At 40.6% G+C, this 16845-nt stretch overlaps 1 protein-coding gene across 2 annotated transcripts in view; it reads right to left on the bottom strand.

The window, feature by feature from the left end:
- TRIM9 (tripartite motif containing 9) overlaps nucleotides 1-16845 on the bottom strand; it is a 118745-nt gene that overhangs the window by 23902 nt on the left and 77998 nt on the right. Inside the window, exons 4-6 of one of the 2 annotated variants that reach the window (XM_005894550.3) lie at nucleotides 14500-14610; nucleotides 13229-13382; nucleotides 1548-1705 (exon numbers count right to left, since the gene is read on the bottom strand). In XM_005894550.3, coding sequence (XP_005894612.1) covers nucleotides 1548-1705; nucleotides 13229-13382; nucleotides 14500-14610 — 423 coding nt within the window. The remainder of the gene's footprint in view (nucleotides 1-1547; nucleotides 1706-13228; nucleotides 13383-14499; nucleotides 14611-16845) is intronic. The other variant, XM_014477856.2, reaches the window with a different exon arrangement.

The following is a 16845-nucleotide window of genomic DNA, read 5'->3' as shown; positions in this document are numbered from 1 at the left end:
AATGGCAACCCACTTCAGTATTCTTGCCTGGAGAATTCTGTGGACAAAGGAGCCTAACAGGCCACAGTCCATGGGGTCACAAAGAGTCAGACATGACTTAGCGACTAATACAATACTTTGTTCTAAGTTATTCAGGAGGCAAGTGTTGCAGGATGGATAAGAGAAGGTGCTTTGGGGTCTGCCTGATCTGACTCATCCTGTGAAATACTGGGCTCTGAACTGACCTCTTTTAGCTTCAGTTTCCTTCTCTGTAAAACTGGGACAAAAAAACCTATCTTGTGAGGTTGGTGTGTAGATTATATAAGGTCATATGTGCAAACTGACTAGCGTAGTGCCTTGTATTTAGCATGGGTCTGTCAGCTCACTGAATGCTAGTTATTAGCAAATAGGGCTTCAAAGATTAAAACTGGGTATTTGGGGTCACAGGAGTCAGACAAGACTGAGTGACTAAACCACCACCACCACAGATAGCATTATCCTTATTAAGCTGACATTTATTCAGTATATTATACCTACTGAGCTCTTTATTCACCAGTATGATTTATATTTAAAAAACAGGTTTGGAAACATGAATGTGGTCTCTCTGGTATGTTTATAAACCACTGATAGCTTTAGGAATTGTCACAAAGATGACATTCAAAGCAAAAGAGTTTCGAAGTGCAGGAAGGGAAATCATGACTTTTCAGATTTTTCCTCATAGTACAGAGGGAAGAGGGAGGAAACAGGGAAGGGAGGAAGAGTGATATTTCAAAAGCTTAAAATAAATCCTAGCATAATGCATCATTAGCATAGGTTAGGTATTTACCTCCCTCTTTAGCTGTACATGTTGCAACATTACGCTGATGCAATGAGTAAAGATAATTTGAGTCCAAATTTGAGCACAGCCTCAAAATGACATCTCCTTAGGAGGATGCTAGGAAGACTGGTGGCTGGGGCTTCAGTATGCTAAGAATTTTATACGAATGATCCAAGTGGCTCTTAACAACAATGCATGAGGCACATGTTATCATTAAATGGCAATCCACTCCAGTACCATTGCCTGGAAGATCCCATGGACAGAGGAACCTGGTAGGCTACAGTCTATGGGGTCGCAAAGAGTCGGACACGACTGAGCGACTTCACTTTTACAAATGAGGATCTGAATGCTCAAACAGGTGAGAAACGGGCACATTCCCACAGCTTTAGGGGCGCGGTTGGGACTGGAAGGCAGGCAGCCTGATTTCAGAGCTTGCAGGACTGTAGGTACTTTCTCTTCAGAAGGGAGGGGCAATTGCTGTTCCGGGACTCCGTCATCCTTCTTTGATGGGACAAGGATGAAGGCCTCAGATGAAGGGTGTGCAGGCCCTGCTAGGTTGGGTCTGAGGCTCTGAGGTGGGTCCTCTGTGGTCGTCACCAGTTTGGTTAAGAAGAAGTAGGTTTGGCAACCCACTCCAGTATTCTTGCCTGGAAAATGCCATGGACAGAGGAGCCTAGTGGGCTGCAGTCCACGGGGTGGCAAAGAGTCCGACTTTGCGATTAAACCGTCAACCAGCAGGTTCTCCACTTACCCGGAACTGACCGCCATTGCCGTCATCCAGCTCCAGAATGTATCCTTCCGCGGGCACCGTGGACAGAGGCGGCTGTTTCCAAGACAGCGTGGCGCTGTTGTTGTGGGTGCAGCAGTCCTCCAGCTGCAGGATGGGAGTCGCTGGGACTGGAGAGGAAGCTAAACAGAAATTAGTGTAACCCTGACTTCTGTGGAGCTGTCAACACTTCAGCATCTAGGAATGCTCAACACCCACTTGTAAACAAGTGGCTGGACTAAGTTCCTAGCCTGGGGAGCGAGGGAACCTGAATAGGATCTGCCTCACAGAGCCTCCAGGCGTGGCGAGCGTTTCTTCACTGGTGCCTTTCCAAGCTCACAGCGGCGTTTCCTACCTTAACCAGAGGGGAGACGACTGCTGTATTCTCATCCCCTTCAGCATGGAAGGCCTCAGCCCTCAGGGAAATGTTTGCCGTGTCCTCCGGATTTCCCATTTTGCCCACTAAAGCCTAGCTCATCCATAACATGGTTGATACATGTATCGTAAAGTTACTCTGAAACTTAAACTGCATTTAATAAAATGGGGACTGCCTATGCTGAGAAACAACTCTGAAACCACTACGTACATGTCTAAGTTTCTTTCATTTTTTATTAGTGATTCCACTTAAGATTTTGTGCATATAACTAGCTACAACTGTGGATTTGTGAAAATTTGGTACCAAGGGATACAAAAGTGATTTCTCAGTTTTGAAACTTCTGAGGAATTTGACAGCATTCGTTCCAGGTAGCTATGCCTTGAAACGGAGAAGGCAATGGCACCCCACTCCAGTACTCTTGCCTGGAAAATCCCATGGATGGAGGAGCCTGGTAGGCTGCAGTCCATAGGGTCGCTAAGAGTCGGACACGACTGAGCGACTTCCCTTTCACTTTTCACTTTCATGCACTGGAGAAGGAAATGGCAACCCACTCCAGTGTTCTTGCCTGGAGAATCCCAGGGACGGGGGAGCCTGGTGGCTGCCGTCTATGGGGTCACACAGAGTCGGACACGACTGAAGTGACTTAGCATAGCATATGCCTTGAATATGGCACTAGCCCAAGTCTGTTTTTGTGTTGGTGTTTAGCAGTCAACTGTGAGCCAGAGAATACTATGGGAACAGATGGGGGCTAGCAGGGAGGGTCAGAGTGTCCTCCTGACCTTGTGAAAATCTGTCACAGTGTTACTAGTCTCAATACCCCCTCCCCCTTCTGTGCTGAGTCTTGTATGAAAACTGCAGATTAATAGAGCCTTCAATCATATAGACATACAAATATCAGGGAATGAATAATCCTAGTTCCTAAGGTATGAACTCAATTGATGAATCTGGGAGCAGTGTTTTCACTAACTGCTTAAAAATTGTTTTCAGCACTAAAACATGATTTTATTTTTGTAGCACTTTTAACATGGGAAAGAATGGTTTGGACCACGTCCAGGGACATTCAGATGAACAAATGTTAATTGTGGAATACTTGGTATGCTGTACCAAAACTGAACTCAGAGTGTCATGCCCTAAATTAAATCTGTTCCTTGCCAGCCACCCCAACTAAGAAGAAAGTTACTTTAACAGCGGCTTAGAAAAAGGTTTTATGGTGGATAACCTAGAAAACAAAAGCAGGGACTAGAATATAAGAGATGTAAAGGTGAAGCAGGTCTATTATACTTAAGAAGGCTGATACATTACAAGAAAACCATGTCTAAGTTAACACATCAAACATAATTAAATCAAAATTATGACCAGTGAATTGGAGGTGATCAGTTTATGAAAGGAAATCCTGTTTTGAGTTTCAATGGCACAAGAATGGAATCTTATCAGAGAACAATGCCTTTGCAGCCTCAGAGGTCCCAGAACATCTAGATTTGGAGGAAATGCACTGCTTTGGGCTTCCCTGGTGGCTCAGACGGTAGAGAATCTGCCTGCAATGCAGGACACCCAGGTTCAATCCCTGAGTCGGGAAGATCCCCTGGAGAAGGGAATTGCTACCCGCTCCAGTATTCTTTTTTTTTTTTTCTTTTTCTTTTTTTTAAATTTTATTTTATTTTTAAACTTTACATAATTGTATTAGTTTTGCCAAATATCAAAATGAATCCGCCACAGGTATACATGTGTTCCCCATCCTGAACCCTCCTCCCTCCTCCCTCCCCATACCATCCCTCTGGGTCATCCCAGTGCACTAGCCCCAAGCATCCAGTATCGTGTATCAAACCTGGACTGGCAACTCGTTTCTTACATGATATTTTACATGTTTCAATGTCATTCTCCCAAATCTTCCCACCCTCTCCCTCTCCCACAGAGTCCATAAGACTGTTCTATACATCAGTGTCTCTTTTTGCTGTCTCGTACACCAGGTTATTGTTACCATCTTTCTAAATTCCATATATATGCGTTAGTATACTGTATTTATGTTTTTCCTTCTGGCTTACTTCACTCTGTATAATAGGCTCCAGTTTCATCCACCTCATTAGAACTGATTCAAATGTATTCTTTTTAATGGCTGAGTAATACTCCATTGTGTATATGTACCATAGCTTTCTTATACATTCATCTGCTGATGGACATCTAGGTTGCTTCCATGTCCTGGCTATTATAAACAGTGCTGCGATGAACATTGGGGTACACGTGTCTCTTTCCCTTCTGGTTTCCAAAGATCATACACCATGATCAAGTGGGCTTTATCCCAGGGATGCAAGGATTCTTCAATACCCGCAAATCAATCAATGTAATACACCACATTAACAAATTGAAAAATAAAAACCATATGATTATCTCAATAGATGCAGAGAAAGCCTTTGACAAAATTCAACATCCATTTATGATAAAAACTCTCCAGAAAGCAGGAATAGAAGGAACATACCTCAACATAATAAAAGCTATATATGACAAACCCACAGCAAACATTATCCTCAATGGTGAAAAATTGAAAGCATTTACTCTAAAGTCAGGAACAAGACAAGGGTGCCCACTTTCACCATTACTATTCAACATAGTTTTGGAAGTTTCGGCCACAGCAATCAGAGCAGAAAAAGAAATAAAAGGAATCCAAATTGGAAAAGAAGAAGTAAAACTCTCACTATTTGCAGATGACATGATCCTCTACATAGAAAACCCTAAAGATTCCATCAGAAAATTACTAGAAATAATCAATGACTATAGTAAAGTTGCAGGATATAAAATCAACACACAGAAATCCCTTGCATTCCTATACACTAATAATGAGAAAACAGAGAGAGAAATTAAGGAAACAATTCCATTCACCATTGCAACGGGAAGAATAAAATACTTAGGAATATATCTACCTAAAGAAACTAAAGACCTATATATAGAAAACTATAAAACACTGGTGAAAGAAATCAAAGAGGACACTAATAGATGGAGAAATACATCATGTTCATGGATTGGAAGCATCAATATAGTGAAAATGAGTATACTACCCAAAGCAATTTATAGATTCAACGCAATCCCTATCAAGCTACCAACAGTATTCTTCACAGAGCTAGAACAAATAATTTCACAATTTGTATGGAAAAACAAAAAACCTCGAATAGCCAAAGCGATCTTGAGAAAGAAGTATGGAACTGGAGGAATCAACCTACCTGACTTCAGGCTCTACTACAAAGCCACAGTTATCAAGACAGTATGGTACTGGCACAAAGACAGAAATATAGATCAATGGAATAAAATAGAAAGCTCAGAGATAAATCCATGCACATATGGACACCTTATCTTTGACAAAGGAGGCAAGAATATACAATGGATTAAAGACAATCTCTTTAACAAGTGGTGCTGGGAAATCTGGTCAACCACTTGTAAAAGAATGAAACTAGACCACTTTCTAACACCATACACAAAAATAAACTCAAAATGGATTAAAGATCTAAACGTAAGACCAGAAACTATAAAACTCCTAGAGGAGAACATAGGCAAAACACTCTCTGACATACATCACAGCAGGATCCTCTATGACCCACCTCCCAGAATATTGGAAATAAAAGCAAAAATAAACAAATGGGACCTAATTAACCTTAAAAGCTTCTGCACATCAAAGGAAACTATTAGCAAGGTGAAAAGACAGCCTTCAGAATGGGAAAAAATAATAGCAAATGAAGCAACTGACAAACAACTAATCTCAAAAATATACAAGCAACTCCTACAGCTCAACTCCAGAAAAATAAACGACCCAATCAAAAAATGGGCCAAAGAACTAAATAGACATTTCTCCAAAGAAGACATACAGATGGCTAACAATCACATGAAAAGATGCTCAACATCACTCATTATCAGAGAAATGCAAATCAAAACCACTATGAGGTACCATTTCACACCAGTCAGAATGGCTGCGATCCAAAAGTCTACAAATAATAAATGCTGGAGAGGGTGTGGAGAAAAGGGAACCCTCTTACACTGTTGGTGGGAATGCAAACTAGTACAGCCACTATGGAGAACAGTGTGGAGATTCCTTAAAAAACTGGAAATAGAACTGCCTTATGATCCGCTCCAGTATTCTTGCCTGAAGAATTCCATGGACAGAGGAGCCTGGTAGGCTACAGTTATGCGGTTGCAAAGACTGACTAACACGACTAACACTTTCACTTTCATTCACTAAATAGACTACAGGACTGGCTGGAAAGAAGAGGCAGAAGACAGAACTCCTTTGAATGATTCTAGTGACTTTCTATGCATAATAGATATCATCTAGGAACCTGTTCCCCTGGAGGAGGGCATGGCAACCTACTCTGGTATTCTTGCCTAGAGAATCCTCATGGACATGGAATCCTGGTGGGCTACAGGCCATGGGTCTCAAAGAGCTGGATATGACTGAGCGACTAAGCACATCACAGGAACCTGTTACTTAACTAGAGGTTAATTTAAGGTCACTATTTCAGTTAGAAACTTACTTTGTCATTTAAATTTTTTCTGTAGTAAAAGAATACCTCTTAACATATTAACAGTGGAGTAAAATCTGACCCTGAATACTCTTTGGAAGGACTGATGCTGAAGCTAAAGGTCCCATACTTTGGCCACCTGATGTGAAGAGCTGACTCAGTGGAAAAGACCTGATCCTGGGAAAAATTGAAGGCAGAAGAGGGTGAGAGAGGATGAGATGGTTAGATGGCATCACTGATTCAATGGACATGAACTTGGGCAAATGCCGGGAGATGGTGAGGGACAGGGAAGCCTGTTATGCTGCAGTCCATGGGGTCATGAAGAGTCAGACACGACTTTTTGACTGAACAGTAACAACAACAAAATCTGACAAATTTAAGCAAACTGTTCTTCAAAGGGTTTCTAGAGACAGGCAGTGAGTCTCCCTGGGAAATACTTGCTCTTAACTGTTGGTATTGGTTAGGGCCTTCCATAAAATAACAACTCCTCGGACTTTTTAAATTTCATTATCTGCCTTATTAGTCTTCATTTTCCCTTTTTTCATGTTTCAGGCAAGTCTACATTTCACCAGTTTTAAAATCAACAAATAAGATCCAGAAAATGGTTTCAACTTGAATCACACAAATGCTTTCAATGTCTCTGATAAGAAACTCAAATTTCCCACATAGTCATAGATATAATTAAAAGATGCATTGAAATATATAGTGTCATGTGTAATTAAAACATGTGAACTTCATTTGTAAGTACTCAGTGGGATACACGTTCAAAGGCCAAGGAGCTAGAAAAAAGTCTAACTAGTCTCTAATCTTCAGATCTTAACACTATCCCAAATTTAAACAAATGAACAACAACAAAAAAAAAAAGCAAATTAAGAGAGAGAGAGGAAGAGAGAGAGACGGAAGGAACCGGGGAACATCTGCATGTGTCTGAGTCTATTTCTCAATGTGCTGAGAATTATTTTTTCCTTTTCCTTATTTACCCCAAAGTGACATTGCATATAAAAGGAAATGTGATAAAATTACAGTCTTGTTAAAAAAGACTAAGGCTGGCGTTTCAGAACAACAGATTTTATACTGGGTGTTGTATCTTTATTACCCCTCTTCAATTTATTAGGTATAAAATAAATGGCCTACAAGAATCCAGAGTATTTTCAGATTGATTTATCTCTTATGCTTTGGAAATGGATAGCATTATAGTTGTTGGGCTGAACTCCGAGAGAAAAGGTTTTGTTTTATTGAAATTCCTATAAGTGGAGCTACAATAACTATCTTAACACATTCATGATCATTCCTGGACATCTTTATTTTTCCTAAATAACTAGCTTCCCCTGACCTGATGAGAATTATAGTACTCAGTATCCTCTTAGCCTGTAAAATCAAGCTTCCGGCTAAAAGTTCTCTTAGACACAGAATGGTAGCTGTTCTTACTGACTTCCTTGGGGTCTGGTGGAGCCTCATCTCAAAATTAAATTCTGCCACTGTGGCCTGTTAATACCAAGGTTTTCAAAAGTCTTACCTTTTTAAGGTCATTCTAGTTCAAATTATCTCTCATGATTTTCATATTTACTTATTTTTCTCTCTAATCCTTCAGACTGACAGCCCTCACACCATCCAGAATTCCTCTGTGCGGGTTCACAAGAGTGTGGTGAGGACAAGGGAGAAAAGGGAGCTGTGAGGGAGCCACGAGAACACATGTGAGGTGGAAACACTGCTGAGGCCCAGACTGTGGGGAGGGGCTTACATGTGTCCACTCAGTTAATTTTCAACACCAGCCCACAAGGTAGGTACTGTGATGATCTCTATTTGTAGACAAGGGAACTGAAACACAGGAGGGGTTCAGGGTGAGGCAGTGGCAGAGCTGGGTTTTGACGCCCAGCAGGTTGGCTCCCTGGGCTGGATGTTTACATCACTGCCTCTCCAGTCAGGGGCTCAGTAATAGTGAATTAGAGGGAGAGTGCAGGCCTAATTCCAAGAGCAGTGTTTCTTCTTAGTTCCTAGAATGTGAACGATAAAGCTTCTCAAGAATTGCTGTTATAGATTATAATAGTTCACCTTAAGAGCTGTAGTGGCTGGGAGAGCAATTTTACTGTCATCATCTCTGAAGGTTCCTTTGTGGACTGTCATTCCTTTTTATGATGGTTGAACAATACAAATAGCATCTGAGGAAAGTTTAGACTTCAGCAGAAGAATGGGCTGTTTCTGGAAAGCTGGCATTAGTACTTTGCTGAGGATAAACTTGCACACAAGGCTTTGAGGACACGAATTCCAGGCCCCCAGAGCATGAACAGATTTCATGCAAGTTCCCACATGTGGGGGCTTCCCTGGTGGTTCAGTGGCAAAGAATCTGCTTGCAGTTCAGGAGATGCAGGTTCAATCCCTGAATTGGGAAGATCCCCTGGAGAAGGGAATGGCTACCCTTTCCAGCATTCCTGCCTGGGAAATCCCATGGACAGAGGAGCCTAGTAGGCCACAGTCCATGGAGTTGCAAGAGTTGGGCATGACTTAGCAATTAAACCACCACCACCACCCCATGTATGCTCATTCCCTTCTCTGCCAAACCTCTGGGTGTTTTTTCCCCATGATCTACAGGAGAATCTGTTTAGATCACATTGTCCTTGCCCATGACCTTGGTGCATATTCAGGGCTTTTTAACATTCAACATGAGTTAATGGAGATAAATGTGTCCCTAGGTGAGTAGAGGCACTCAAGAGATTAATATCTGTTGGTCTATGTGTTAAAAAGGCTTGATGGACTGTCAGGTCAATGTTTCACCCTGGGTCAGAATGAACACCCCGACATCTGGCGTTTTATTTCAGCACTAACTCATGAACCTTGGGATACTTTGTGTCCTTAAACAATTCTGGGGTAATAATATTTTTCTGGGAGTTAGTACGTATCTGGAATCTATTCTGAGCCAAGCAACAGAGCCCCTGATAGACTGGCAAAAAAGATATTAAAATATCCTTCCCATGACCAGGTAAAAGTTGAAAATAGCAATTTGGGATTAAGGAAAAATGTTTCTATTACTCTATAATAAAAACAGAAAACAAAGTTTAATTGGTTGTTGTCTACAAAAGAAAAGTCTGAGAGATCAAACACCACTCCCAGTAGTCTGGAAAGAGGGTAAGATGATTTTCTAATCAAAATGCAACTGGAGAAATGCCCTTACATTTTGTGATGTTTGAACAGAGAGGGTACCAACATTCTTCACTCAGATCTCAATTGCTTGAGGGTGATATGGAATCCAAAAGAGCAGATCAGTTAAATCCTTAGCTAATAAGAGACTAATTTTAGACAATGCATTTTAGTTGAGTAGCAGATGCTGTGAGAATATTTTAAAATGAGCAAGAGACCTATCTTCTCTGATGTTAAGAAAAAAAGGTATCTGAGATAAAATTTCAAAACTGGAGAGATTCTCACATTTTGAGTCAGGAAGTAGACAGATATTTTAGTTTAAGTTTGAGTCAGACTTAAATGCCTATTTCAAGTAACTTTGAAAATATTTTAAACTTTCTACTAATCCACTTAGCACAATTAGAAATTATATATTGAAACCAACATATTGTTAGTCTTACAATGGGAGAGTCCCTTGGACTACAAGGAGATCCAACCAGTCCATTCTGAAGGAGATCAGCCCTGGGATTTCTTTGGAAGGAATGATGCTAAAGCTGAAACTCCAGTACTTTGGCCACCTCAAGCAAAGAGTTGACTCATTGGAAAAGACTCTGATGCTGGGAGGGATTGGGGGCAGGAGGAGAAGGGGACGACAGAGGATGAGATGGCTGGATGGCATCACTGACTCAATGGAAATGAGTCTGAGTGAACTCCGGGAGTTGGTGATGGACAGGGAGGCCTGGCATGCTGCGATTCATGGGGTTGCAAAGAGTCGGACACAACTGAGCAACTGAACTGAACTGAACACCATTTCAAGTGCTACTTAAATTTAGCTATTACTACATGGACATGAGTGTGCAATTTCTTGAGATATTTTTCCTGACTGTGAAGCTCAGTTTGCTAAACTGACTATGAATATCCTAAGAAAATAAAAAGACCAACAACACACTAGGCATGGTTGTGTATATGCTAACAGACATCAAAGCGGGGGCAAGCAAGACAAGTCTTAACCGCAGGTAACTGAGTTCTGGGTCATGGCCTTTCAGCTTTCTCTCTCCTTTAAAAGTGTGACAGATAAAAATTATTCAGATTTTAAGGAGGACTGGGCTCTTACTGAATTAATTAAATTTAGTGAACACAACACACACACACACATATAAACATATAAATTAATTCCTCAGAGGGATACTTATTAGAAGTAAATTAACATGAAGTATTAAAAAGAAAAGGAAAATGGAACAATCCAGTCTCATACCAAGTGGCCTACTGTATTAACTTTATAAATAACTGTTTTGGATAATTTTGTATTCTAGGTGAGTTTTTGCTATAAGAGTGTTCTGCACTTTGGCCTTTCACATGCATGGCATTCTCTGCTGTGTGTACAGTCATGTCCACAGTTACGCTTGTGTGCAGCCCTAAGTGGCCAAGTGATAATACTTTAGGAGTGTGATCTGTGATGCACAACATGTGAACCTGTAATTGCTACTTCCAAGGAAGGGCCCGTTTACTGCAATACAATTGTCATCACTGTGTCAACTGGCTTGGACTCCACCATGGCAGATGGACATCTCTCAGAATGGATGGAGGAGGAGAGGGCTTTCAGCTGATTAAAGCATCTGAAAGCCCTGAGGCCTCTATGCTCTACCTGCCCCTCCTCCTGCCCCTTCACCAAGGCTAACTGGATTGACTCATTTTTTTTTTCTTCTCTCTTACACCAAAAGCCCTTACATTGCCCTTTTGTGACACATTTTCTCCTCTGAGCTACTTGTGACATAACCTTTCAATGATTCTACCTTGTTGAAGGAACTGGGGACAAAAAGAGGCTGATCAAGGGGGCTCTGCATATTATTGGGATGGTGACACAACACAGGCTACCATGTAGGTGTTAAAATTTTTTTTTTTAAAGCCTGAAAGCATTGCTGCAACAAAAACAAATTTAATTTCTCAAGATTAAGAGAAGAATTCAGTTACTTCTTGAAGAAGTGGCTTAGTAAGGCACTAACTTTACAGCACAAACTGGAAGTTGTAGGTGTGAGTTCTGGAACCATGCTCCATGGGTTTGAATTCTGGCCCTGCCAGTCACTAGCTGGGTGAGCCCAGGCAAGTAACCCAGTCTTCCTGTACCTCAATGCCCTCAGCTGCTTACTAGGATTGGGAGAATAAAATGAGTTAATCTATGGAAAGCATTTTGTAATCCATGGAAAGAGCATGTCTGATTTGGTAGGCAGCCAGTAAAAGCTAAATGTTTTTGTTACTACAACAAAGCATTTTTATTTACAATCTATACACTAGTTACTTTGAAAATTAATAAAGGCATTATCCCAAAGCAATACATATTAAACAAAGAGATGAGGAAACTGAAGATGAAAGAGGACAAAAACTCATTAAGAGGATGAGAGAAGTACTGTGCATTACCCAGGACAGGAATGTGTGTAACTGCACGTGTAGTATAAACCCCTAATACCCACGGGGTTATATGGTTCCAATAAAAGGATGTATGCGGATTTTTCTTAAGACATAAAAATTCTAAACCATTGGATTCTAAGTTATTTATTACATGGATGCTTAAGTTGGGAGAAGCAAAGAGCAAATCAATTACTTTAGTTTTAAAAAAGATCAGAAAATGACAAAGTTGTGGAGATGGAAGCCAGATCAGTGGGGATGGGGGACTAAGAGGGGCAGATGAGGGAAAGCATTGATGGAGTAGTTCTGTATCTGGACTGCAGAGGTGGATACACATGTGATGTGACGGCACAGAACTACACATACACACACACTGTACGGATGTCAGTTTCCTGGTTTTGATGTTATGTGACAGTTACGTCAGATGTAACCATGAATGGAAACTGGATGAAGGGTAGAGGGACCTCTCCTTACTATTGTTGCAACTTACTCTGAATGTATAAGTTATTTTACCATAAAAAGGTTTTTAAAAATTCAGAAATATTTTTCAAATGGGATATTACTTACACTGCCATAAAAGTATTATTGCATGGTTGGCTTGAGTTTTTACCTTTTCTTCAAAGAGTTATATTCCTTAAGATAATTTTAAGTACTTGTATGTCCCCTCAGCAGATACTACAAATCTCTAGATCTTGCCATACCCCTTAATTTCAGAGACCAAAAAATTTAAAATGTTAAAGTTTTTATTACATACTTTCATTTTCCTTCTGTACCCAGGCTCTCATTTTCCTGACCAGTATAGGCAAGCCAATTCTGATCCTCTCAAATTCCTGCTAATCCACAATCAACTATCTGCCACTATCTCTATCCCTGTAGAAGCAGTTTCAATGCTGAACTCCCTTGATTTATATCAATATATCAAGGTTACCGTCTGTAACAAGATGTTATTTATGTACAGCGATGTTCTCTCTCTTTCTTCCTCTAATGCTGAGCATGTGAAATCTCTTATATCTCTCAAAAAGGCAAGCATTGTGTCCATCTGATTTATCTGACATTCCAGCTACAAGGATATAATTTCCATTACACAATAAGATGGGAGCTATTCCAGATTTTTGTAACACTAACCAGAGGTGTGTGTGTGTGTGGACTTTCTCACCTCTCAGCTGATTTATAAACATGGTGGCTGCCTTTTGTTTGCTGTAATCTGCAAGCTGCCTTTACCCTGCTTCTAGCAGGGAGTTTCTCGGACTGGGTGGGGCACAGGCACGCACCTTTCATCTGCACGAAGTCGAGCTGGTGGATGGACTGCAGCAGAGGGCTGTTGTCCAGACTCAAGTCGAAGTCCGTGGTCATCCTGGGAGTGAGCGTGCCTTTCCCCCACTGATCCTCAGTCAGGTGCACTCTCCTTATGAGAGCATCAGAAATCTATTCAAACAAAGAGCATAGCCTAAGAAATACAACCCCACACTGGGCACCCAAACTGCTCTTTGGCTATCCAGTGTGCCCCACCAAGCGCCTTGGGACCCACATCCTTCCTGTCTCTATGCAGGCAGAGAGGAACTTCTGATGATGAGAGTAACCTGTGATTTATCATGAAAATCTGAGTACTTCTGGGACTCAGAGGGATCACTATATATAACTAGAAGCTGTTAGTTGCTCTATTATATCATCTGGATACATGATCATGCTATTTATGACTGATTAGCTAAAAGCCAACAACATTCAGTAGTGATAGGTTAGCAATTAGTGAAATCCACTAGCACCAACAATCATAGGTTTCTGATATGAGCTATGGGTATCACGTCAAGACCTAAGACCTAATGACTTTTATTAAGTGGTTCAGAGAGGTTGCATATGATCATCTGTAAGATAAGATTTCCTATACATCATCTTCATGCATGATCTGATTCTTTGGTAGAGGACTTTTTCATTTCTTTTTTTTAGGGCCCCCCCCCCCGCATCATTCTTGGCCAGTTTGGTAGAATGTTAGTTGAAAGGAAGCTACATGTTCCTTAATCAGAGGTCCATTAATCACTGGGATCAAAAGTTAAGTAAAATTTAGCTGACATCACAGCATGTCATTAAAACAACACTAAAGAAATAATGAGACATCCAAACAATGAAAAAATTTCACTCTGTTTGGGAAATCACTGACTTGCCAGAAGGAGGTGTAAAGAAGGTAGAAACATGTGTATACTTACATTTCTGACAAAATTGTCCAAGATATTAGTAAAGGGACCGAGTTCTTACGCAAGGTAAAAAGTTTGCTTTGGAGGAACTTAGAGGGAATTATGTTTTCATGATCAAACATAAACAAAAACAAGTTTTAAAAGCCTTTTCAGTCTTGTAGCCCATGATGGTAGGGTCTTCTGAGAAGCCAGTGAAGTTCCAAAGGCACCCACATCCATATGGCAACACAAAGGTGGGTTCCATTGTGGAATGTCCCATACCCAGCTAGGTCTGTTGGGAGTCTGGCCTTGGCATCATAGAGTCAGTCTCATGGAACACTGAGTATCTGAAGCAGAAACTAGTTGACACTTACCTGCAAAAAGCCACTAGGATCATTTTCCTTAATCACCTCCAGGCAGTACTCCATGAGACCCGTGGTCTGGCGCAATTTCACTGTGCAGTGAGAGATCTGATCTCGAACCACCTAGGATTGATAAGACGACAGAATGGTCCAAAGTGGCAGAGTGTAGAAAAGAAAGCAAACTAGGACTTTGGAAAACTTCTTCAAACCAGAATCCAAGAGCATCATGGAGTGGAACTCAATTTACGAGAATATTTTGTGGCAGTGTCTGCTGGGAACAATGGCTCTGGAAGACAGATTGGATAATGGCTCTTACTAGAGCTATCAGAAAGGCACACGGTTGTTAGACCTCTGGGAAGCTGGTTACCTTGGTGCCTCAAGGGACATCTTGGTTCCATCACAGGTCTCCATCACTCCCCTCTCTGGGAGCTGCTCTAAGTGAGAGGTCATGGGAGGGTCTGTTAAATGACTGAGTGGCTGGAGGTGCAGTTGCAGCGTCTGTTCTGTGACACAGCCACCCACCATCTTTGCTCACCCTCTACCTGTTCCTTCTAAAGAGCAGATATCACCATTTGAACCCAGATCCTCTCTTGTTCTGATTCTCTTTTCCCGGAGCGGGTAAGCCTAGAAGTGGTTGCTGAAAGACAATGAGCTAATGACAGCAAGTATGCCAGACAAAGATGGATACAGAATCAAGTTATAATCGACTTAGCATCACTCATTGCCTCATTTGGGAAAGCAGTTTTAAAGGCTATTTGCTCAGCGATGAGTCTGCCTGACCTAGAGAGGTATCTCTTTGAACATGCAGGTTCTGCCGCTGGGAAGTTATCTTTGCCGTGTCAAGTGTATGACACTCCTTGAAAAATTTCTTTCTTTAGAAATGCTTGTCCTCTGAGTCCCTGCTCAGTGACCCAAATCCTGAAGCAGGTTTTGAAGCACAGAATTGAACAAGGGCTTTCTAGGAACCTATTACTCACCTTCTGTATTTGTACTATTTTGCAGACCCCTCAAACCTCCCCCTCCCAATCCCCCCAGCATTCTGGATTTTATGGGTAATAACTAAAATGGGTTTTAATAATAATTATTTAAAAACTTTCCCTTATTCCTTGTTCAGTTTTGATTATAAATTTATTTTCCATGAAAGATGATTACATCCTGTTTCAAAAACAACAGGAAAATAGGTTTAAGAAAAGCAAATAGTCTCACTACTCCAATGCAAATTTTTAAAGAATTTTGATGTTTCCTTTTAGTTTTTCTCCCTTGAGCTAGATTTAGTTATAGTTGCAATTATAGTATATGACAATTTCACCTCTTTCCCATTTAACACCATATCACGGGCATTTTCTGTGTTGCCATCATCAATAAATGTTACTGACTACAAAAATACTCTATTGAGTGGGTTCAATTTATTTAACCTATTTTTGATAAAGTTCTTTCTAATTTTTTGACAGTTAATTCATTCAATATTGTTGATCTTCTAATTATTTTATTGTAATAAATATATATAACATATAACTTAAACCATTTAAACTATATTTAATTGGAGAATTCTGTGGCACTAAATAAGTTCACATTGTTATACAACCATTACCACCAACCATCTCCAAAACTTTTTCTTCTTCCCAAACTGAAGCTCTGGACTTATTAAACAGTAACTCTGCCTCACCCCTGCTCCCAGCCTCTGGCAACCACCATTCTACTTTCTGTCTCTGTCAACCTGACTACTCTAGGTACCTCATACACGTGGAATCATACAGTATTTGTCCTTTTGTGACTAGTTTATTTCTTTTACATAATGTCTTCAAGGTTTATCCATGTTGTAGCTTGTGTCAACATTTTTGTCAAGACTGAATAGTATTCCATTATATGTATATACTACATTTTGTTTATCCATTCATCTGCTGATGGACATCTATGTTTCTTCCGCCTTTTGGCTATTTTGAATAAATTTATGAACATAAGAATACAAATATCTGTGTGAGTGTCTGTTTCACTTTTTTTTTTTTTTTTAGGGAGGGGTGGTTCATATACCCTAAAGTGGAATTACTGACTTGTATGGTGACTCTATTTTAATTTTTTTTTGAGAAATCACTATACTACTTTCCACAGTAGCTGCATCATTTACATTCTCACCAACAATGCACAAGGGTTCCAATTTCTTTACATTCTCACCAACACTTATCAGTCTGTTTTTTTTTTTCCCAAATAGTAGCCATTCCCTCATGGCTCAGTTGGTAAAGAATCCACCTGCAAAGTAGGAGACCCCAGTTTGATTCCTGGGTCAGGAAGATCTGCTAGAGAAGGGATAGGTTACCCACTCCAGTATTCTTGGACTTCCCTTGTGGCTCAGCTGGTAAA

Source organism: Bos mutus, chromosome 10 (assembly GCF_027580195.1).
Source record: "Bos mutus isolate GX-2022 chromosome 10, NWIPB_WYAK_1.1, whole genome shotgun sequence".
NCBI lineage: Eukaryota > Metazoa > Chordata > Mammalia > Artiodactyla > Bovidae > Bos > Bos mutus.
The sequence above is the reverse complement of the archived record's forward strand: the minus strand, read 5'-3'. Positions and strand labels throughout refer to the sequence as shown.